At 38.7% G+C, this 7920-nt stretch overlaps 1 protein-coding gene across 1 annotated transcript in view; it reads left to right on the forward strand.

Annotated features, from left to right (window-relative positions):
- STMP1 (short transmembrane mitochondrial protein 1) overlaps positions 1-4706 on the forward strand; it is a 19044-nt gene extending 14338 nt beyond the window's left edge. The window contains exons 2-3 of the mRNA XM_006145013.3: positions 2522-2575; positions 3658-4706. Of these exons, the coding sequence (XP_006145075.1) occupies positions 2522-2575; positions 3658-3732 (129 nt within the window). The 3' untranslated portion in view covers positions 3733-4706. The remainder of the gene's footprint in view (positions 1-2521; positions 2576-3657) is intronic.
- The last annotated feature ends 3214 nt before the right edge of the window (positions 4707-7920 follow it).

Below are 7920 nucleotides of genomic sequence, written 5' to 3' on the forward strand. Positions count from 1 at the left end.
CCCCCCCCCCAGGGGACGGCCATGCCGCAATCTCTTCCCCATTCTCTTCTTGGGATCTTGAACACACATCCACATGTACCTAGCATGAGTTTAAGCCACTGAGTCTGAACTCGAACCATGACCGGCTACATGGGAGTCCTGCGACGTAGCCATTACGCCATCTGCTGGTCCCCAAATGTTTTTAATTTTGATGAAGTCCAATTTATCTTTTTTCTTTTTCTCATGTATGCTTTTAGTGTCATCTAAGAAAGCAGGACTTAACCCAAGGCCACAAAAATTTATTTCTTTGTTTTCTTCTAGGAGTTTTATAGTCTTAGCTCTTAAAGTTAAATTTTTAATCCCCTTTTTTTCTTATATATAATGTGAAGTTGGAGATGTAACTTTTTTCTTTTGCATGTGGCTGTCCAATTGTCCTAGCACCACTTCTTGAAAGAGACTATCCTTTCCCTATTAGATGTCTTAGCATCTTTATTGGAAATCACTTGTACATCAATTTGAAGGTTTATTTCTGGACACTCCATTCTGGTTCATTGGTCTTTATTATTTAAGAAGAAAAACAACTCACTCATGTTTACTTGCTATGCCCTATTCATGTGCACTACATGCATCTGAGCTTTCTCTAATCTATACATATTCAGCCATTTTCAAGTAGAGCTACCGGGTGAATGCTTCCAAAGCAATGTTTTTAATCATATTGTTTGATAAAGACTAGTCAGTGGCTCCCAACTCTGAAGAGACTTCAGAAGGTTCATGGAAAAATAGAATTTAAGTGTGAATTTATTTTGGCGTACAAATGTTTTAAAATTCATGTATAGCTTTTTCATAATGCACATTTTCCATGAACTTTTTGAAGTTCATGGAAAATGAACTTATATACTGCCTATGAACTAAACTTCTTTTCCTGATTTTTGAGGTCCATTAGTTAGCCCTGTCCAGCTCTCCATATGCATTTTTCTTCATTCCTTAAATCTACTTTTCTAATCAGTCCTGTTTCTTTTATTTCAGTCATCCCATCTTCATTCCCATTATCTCGTTCTCATGTTCAATTCCTTCCCCAATTTAAATTTTAATACCTCCTCAGCATATTTAGAGCCTTTAATAACAATTTGAGGTACATCCATTTATTTTAAATGTGGTTTCTTTTTTTATTCCTCTCTTTTTTCAAGATTTTTGCCATAGGGTGCATACGCTCCCCAGAGAAAGACATGGTGGGGTGGGGTAGGGTGAGAAATCACCCCCTGATAGAGGATGGAAAAACCTTAATCTCTTCTCCTCCGTTCTCCTCTCAGGATTTTGGGTATGCAGACATGAGTGTACCATGTTTTGTTTTTGTTTTTGTTTTTCCCAAGGGACTGGATCTGAGTCTTGAAACCGTAGAGTGAGCCATGTAGGATCCAGTGCCCTAACTACCACGCCATGTGTTGGTGTATTATTGCTTGTGTAAATGTAATATCTTGTTGGTAGATCTGGTACTATTCTGAAACTGGGATTATATATGACTTGTCTAGAAGCCCATGGTTTTTATTTTGTTTTATGTTTTAATGTGCCCCGATGCTTGATCAAGTTTACAAAAATGAAGCCACTTTGGGGGCAGCAGGTGACATGGAGGTAAAGGTGGCTGGATCCCACCTAGATGACTGCACAGTTTGAGTCAAGACCTGGTGGCTAATATGCCAGACATGTGTGCCCACAATCCTGAGAGGAGAACAGAGGAGGGGATTGTTGTATAGCCATTGCCCCACGGGGAGACTTCTCACTTTCTCTCTCTCTTTCTGTCTCTCTCCAAAGAGAGCATGTGCTCTGTAGCAAAACAACAACAAAAAAGAAAACAAAATGAAGCTACCTCATTTATGCCATATTTATTTTGAGACACAGACGGTAAGAACTAGGAATCTTAGAATGTTGGAACTAGAACATTACATTGTTGGTGTGGTGTTTTCTAAATCAGGAAGTTCAAATCAGCAAAGCTCCATAGAGGTTAACTGTCTTGCCTAAAGATACATCTAGATGGTAGTAGGACCAGAATCCTAGTTCATTTTTCTTATCCCTCCCTCCTTTTTACGATAGAGTATGCACATACAAGACCTAAGAGAAAGACCCAGAAGAAGAATCCCACAATCTCCTTTCCCCAGCTCTCTAGCACGTCAGGATCTTGGATAGTCGCGTGTGGGCCTGGTGTGTCTTGAGGTCAACCTGAAAATCTGAATCCACAGTTACCATAAGAACTCTGGCTAGGATTTCTAGAATTTATAGTCATGTGTTTTGGTTGTGAGGAGATAAGGAAAACTTAGGATAGATTTATCCATTGCCACCATTATTCTTAGTTTTGTATGCTTTTAAGCCTTCGGGGAGGGTACTATAGAAGAAAAATATGAGTCCTGTACACAGTCCTAGACTGGATATCAAGGTCTTGTAACTGTCCTGAGCTCCTTAAGAAGATGGTGTCTATGTGCTGGGTTTGGTGTCGGGCCGGCACAGGACTTGATGTACAGTGTAACCCTTCCTGTTCTATTTTTTTCAGCTTGGATTTACTTTGGGCAACGTGGTGGGAATGTATCTGGCTCAGAACTATGACGTAAGTGGCTATATCTACATTCTCCTTGGTTCCATGTAGCTGTTTTATAATGACTTTTTTTTGTTGAGGTAATGTGTGCCTTCCAACATAAATGAAGTCCATAGGTCTGAAGGACTCCCTGAATGTTGGAGAAAGGTTTTACATTTTTTTGAATAATAAATCACAGGAGCATCTTCGTTTTACTATAAGAGGGCAAAATTCCATCAGTTTAGGTGGTCTCCTGCCTATCCTATCCTAAGTTGTGTTCCTCAACCCAAGAATACTAAGTTTAAGAACTATGGAAAACCATGTAACAAGTGAGAATTTAAAGATTAATTGGATAATCTTTTCAGCACGCCTTACTCAATAGTAGAGGCGATTAAGAATGTTGGAGAGTGATCTCTAAGTAGTGCAACACATTTAGGGAAGTTTTTGTGAAGTGGGAGTTGTTAACCTTGTTTAAAAGATAGGGATATTGAAAACCAGGTGGCACAACTGCCCATGAATGGGGATCTTGCCTAGGTATTTTAAAAAGACAAACAAAGGGGGCTGGCAGGTGGCGTGGTGGTTAAGGTAGCTGGACTCCCACACGGCTGGCTGTGGTTCGTGTCCCAGACCTGGCAGCTTGCCTTCTCACTTTCCTTCTCTCTGTCTCTCTGGTCAGCTTTAAAAAAATAATAGTAAAATCAAATAATGACAGTGAATAAAATTAAATAATTTTTGTAAAAAAGAAAAGACAAACAAGGAAAACATGGTATTAACTTTTGATTTGTAGTAAAGCTTTTAGTGTGACAAAGGAAATTCTTTTTGTGAGCCTTCACTTGAGTCATGTGGTTTTCTAAGCAGGAGTGTTATTAATTATATCACATTTACTATTTATATGTACAGCTTTTACTTGGCTCTGGATTGAGGGTTAGACAGGGTGGGTATTTAAAAGTAAAAGCTTCACTTACAACTTTTAATATCTGTGGTATACTGTTAAGAGGCAAGTCTCTTTCAAAAGAAAATAAAAATTTATAAAACCATTCATCTTTGGAGGAAGACTAGTAAAAGAATATTGATTAGGTAGATAAAAATTATAATAATCTTTTTTCTCTTTAAAGATACCAAACCTGGCTAAAAAGCTTGAAGAAATTAAGAAGGACTTGGATGCCAAGAAGAAACCCCCTAGTTCATGAGGCCGACTCCGACTCCAGGGCTGCCTTCTGGATACACCGAATCATCTACTACTCTCGAGGGCCTTCTTTATCATTCAAACCAAAAGCTTTTGTTTTCACCTCCAGTCTCAATGATTTCCTTTTTCGCTAGACCCTGTATTGCCTCAAAGCAAAAATGGGGCCACAGTTAAGAACTATCCTTCTACTTTCAACATCTTCACCTCTTTCTATTCTCTTTCCAGCTGCTTGGGAGGTTCTGAGACTGGAATTATGGTGCTAGATTAGTAAATAAGACTTTTAATTCGTAATCGCTCCCTTATTCTTTGGGATTTCTACTCTTTTTGTCAAAAGAAAAAATGATGAAGTTTTTTTTTTTTAATAGCCAGTCAGCTACAAGTAATGCTGATTTCACAGTTAGCAGTTATAATGGGTGCTTGTTAAACATTTGGTACTAAATTATGTCATTTCAGAGTAATTAAAATTAATATCTAGAAGCCAGTTTCTGGTGAATTATCTATTTGTTTTATACTCTTGTCAGGCAGTTTCATAATTGTTAATTTAACCAATAAATCAATTTGCTATATATTAACTGAGAAACTATCCTAAGAATCCCATCAGGAACTGGGGAGTTTAAAATAAGCAAAATAATGGTCTTTGTCCCAGAATTTAGTCCCTTTTAGTACATATATTTTTCCTAAATGACATATTTAATCTGACTCTTCTCTCAAAAAGAATTACATTTGGGATTATAGATACATTTGACATTACATGATAGCTAACTGAGAAGTTGTCTGTCAAAGAAATTTCATTCCTTTCACATTAAAAACAAGTATTTACATTATAATTTTATAATGATTCTCATATAAACTATGTGGCCTAAATATATAGTAAGATCAGCATCTCAGGAAGGAGAATTTCTCCTGCTTTCCACAATTGATGCTGTTCTTTTCTCCCTGCAGTCAGAAATTACCCTTGAAATTTATCAGACGTTTAGTCAGTCATTTTTGTTTTCTAGCTAAAAGAAAATTTTGAATAGGTAACTATTCCCACAGGACAAGATACAAAAGTGATTTTGTGTAAAGGGCCGCCCTGTCCCTGTTCTCCAGCTTCTAGTTCTTCTTCCTCTGGCAGTCATTACTACCAGTTGCTACCAGATTCTTTCTGCCTACACAAACACATGCGGATGGGGTTTCTTTCTTACACATGTGGCAAACTGTCTAGAGGTCTGCTACCCCTTGCTTTTTTTTTTTTTTAAATGGAGAACATCCTGTCCGAGTTAAGAAACGAGGAGCCTTATTTCTTTTTTTGGCTACATAAGATTCTGTTGAATGGATATACCATAGTTTGTTTAATCTGTACTGCTGACTTAGCTTGTGCTGTTGCTACTACAGTGAGAACCTCAAATCTAATGTTATTGTACATGTCTGTGCGGGTTATAGCTGTACAATAGTGTCCTAAAAGTGTAATTTGCACTAAGTATAGATAAACACCCATTTCATTAGGTGTTTTGTTTTAGAAGTCTTGCTAGGCAGCTTCACTCATAAAGCCATTTCTAAAGACATTTTAGCTGAATCCACAAACTCCAGAATTATTTAGAGCATGCTTTTTCAGACAGTGATGATAACTGATTCTATATGTGACTCTAAATTAATTCTACTTCTCTTTGAAAATACAGATTTCTTACACATAGAGATAAGTTTTATACTTGTCAAGGTCCCAAGCCTGTCAAAGTCATTCATCTTGAGTGTGAGATAGATAAGAATCAAATTACGTTTTGGCTTTTCCCTAGCAGCATGACTGCGCACATAGCGTATTCTTTCTGAAACTCTTGCTTTATTTGTAAGATGCTAACGTAATACCTACCTCATAGGGTTTTCTTAAGATATAACGTATGTGTTGTGTGTTGCATAGTGCTCTGTGAATTGTCCAATAAATAGTAGATAATAGTATGAACATGCCACTTTTTGCCAGAATACTTTGCATTTCTGCAGTGATTTTTGGAATCAGTTTGTGAACAATACAAAATTTGTCATTATTTTCTGGTCACTCTATTCATAAAATTTACAGTATTGATCTTTATCATACCACTTGGCTCAGAAGATTGGATCTTAAATGACTGTTAGCAGAATGAACTATATAGTCTCAAAGGATAAACACTTACTACCTTTGAGGGTGTTCAAAATTCTAGAAGCTTAGAAGGCTGTTTCTAGGTCCAACAGGTGATGTGGTTAGGGCATTGCTGACCACAGTTCAAGTCCTGGACTGAGCTCCTTGAGAATCACATGGGGTGTGGGTACATATGCGTGTGTGTGTGTGTGTGTGTGTGTGTGTGTGTGTGCGCTTGAGGGTCCCAGAAGGGGAATGGAAGAGGAGGAGTTGCGTTGTGGCTGTCCCTACTCAGGGATGCTTTCTCACTTTCCCTTTCACTGTCTCTCTCTGTCTGACCTCCCTGAGTTCTCTGGGCACATTGTGCCCATGACAGTTACTAGCTGAATCTGGGTGGATTGTGGCATTAAGATCGTATTGGGGGTGCCTCTGTCTTTTTTCTCACACACACACACAGGAAGAAATCAACTTTAAAAAAGTTTAAAATACTGCAAGTTATTTTTACATGTGAAATAACAAGACTTCAGGACTGATGTTGGAAACCTAATAAATACACTGAACTTATTAAAAAGCTTACCCTTGAACTAACCCTCCCTAAAAAAACAGCTTTACTTAAAATCATCAAAGGGAGGCCAGCTCTATGGTGCAGAGGTAATGCACTGCTCAAGGAAAGCCGGGTCCCACATGGCAACCACTGTTCAAATCCCTGGCCTGGTTCCCCTGAAACATGCTGGACACACATATAGTGCCCAAGATCCCAATGGGCTGGTGAAGTGAAGGAAAGGGATCGCAGCATAACCAGACTGTAGAAGGTACTTCTCTACGTATGCACACACTCTTATGAATAAAGAAAAGACTCGTAAATAAAACAGTTGTATTAAATGTGTTGACGTTACCAATTGACATCTTTGGATTTCTGATTTGGTGTTTTATGGAATTAAGCAGTGACCCACTACTGACTTAAAAACCAATTTTATTTTCTCTTTCTCATTTACTCAATTTCCATTTGAATGGCTATAGAGAAAATAAGGTGTGGTTTTGCTAGTTGTGTGCACATGTGGTTCATAGAGCATCGGTACACATGTGTAATGTTTTCATTTCCACTAAGCAGTTCATTCCCTAGATACTTGCTGGTGTTTGTTTTTTCTGCAGAGGTCTCCCACATGTTTAATGCCTTTTCTGTTATTCTTGAAGAACACTATATACTGTACTGGAGCAAATGAAGCTTTTCTGAAACCTCCAGTCTTGGGCTTTGCATGTAGCGTTTCCATTCCTTACACGATGAATGAGGTCTTTTTTTCCCTGTACTATTAGGGCCTGGCCTTGTGGAAAGAAACAGGGAGGTGAAGGAAAACTACTTTGCCTGGTATTAATAGGGAGTTTGTAACACTTAGGTCCTCAGAATTTCAGTTTATACATCTCTTAAATTAGTCAAGTACTGACAGTCTAATGTATGGTGTGTTCTGTAAGGCACCGGAAAGGAAATGAGCACTGAGAACAGTGAGATTTGGTGGAAAGTGCCCAGGGCGGGGTGTTGCAGAACCTTTGTTCTAGGCCTGCTCGAAGCACTTTGTCTGTGGGAGGGCCTCAGGAAAGGTACAGGGCAGTTGCATCATCTTACCCGTACAATAGTACATGACAGACCAAAAAAAAGTGCTGTGTAGTATGTGCATTGTGCTCTGCGTTCACACAAGGTAGGCAGTCCCACGATGAGCTACGTGTGTTCAAGTGGTTGAGCATCCTGCTATGCTGAGAGTGCTTAGAGAGACTTTTTCAAACACGGTCCTTAAATGTGAAACCAGCTACCTCATGTAGTGTTCACCTGAAGAAGTTGATCTATTCTGAAGCTATTAATAGCTATTTATTTTTGCCAGAGGGTGTGTGGAATTGAAAAAGCACCTCCCCCATGGGGAACAGTTATGTCAAAATCCTTTTTTCATCTTTCTCTCCTTTTGGGATCTTGGGCATACATGCCCATTTGCCTGGTGTGTTTTTCAAGGAACTGTAAGATTGACCGTGTGGGATCCAGCCACCTTAAGCACCATGCCACAGGCTGGCCTGCTATTTTTATTTGTTAAAAGATGGCACATAAGGCACCAACAG

The sequence above is a fragment of the Tupaia chinensis genome, unplaced genomic scaffold, assembly GCF_000334495.1.
Source record: "Tupaia chinensis unplaced genomic scaffold, TupChi_1.0 Scaffold000140_1, whole genome shotgun sequence".
NCBI classification, from domain to species: domain Eukaryota; kingdom Metazoa; phylum Chordata; class Mammalia; order Scandentia; family Tupaiidae; genus Tupaia; species Tupaia belangeri.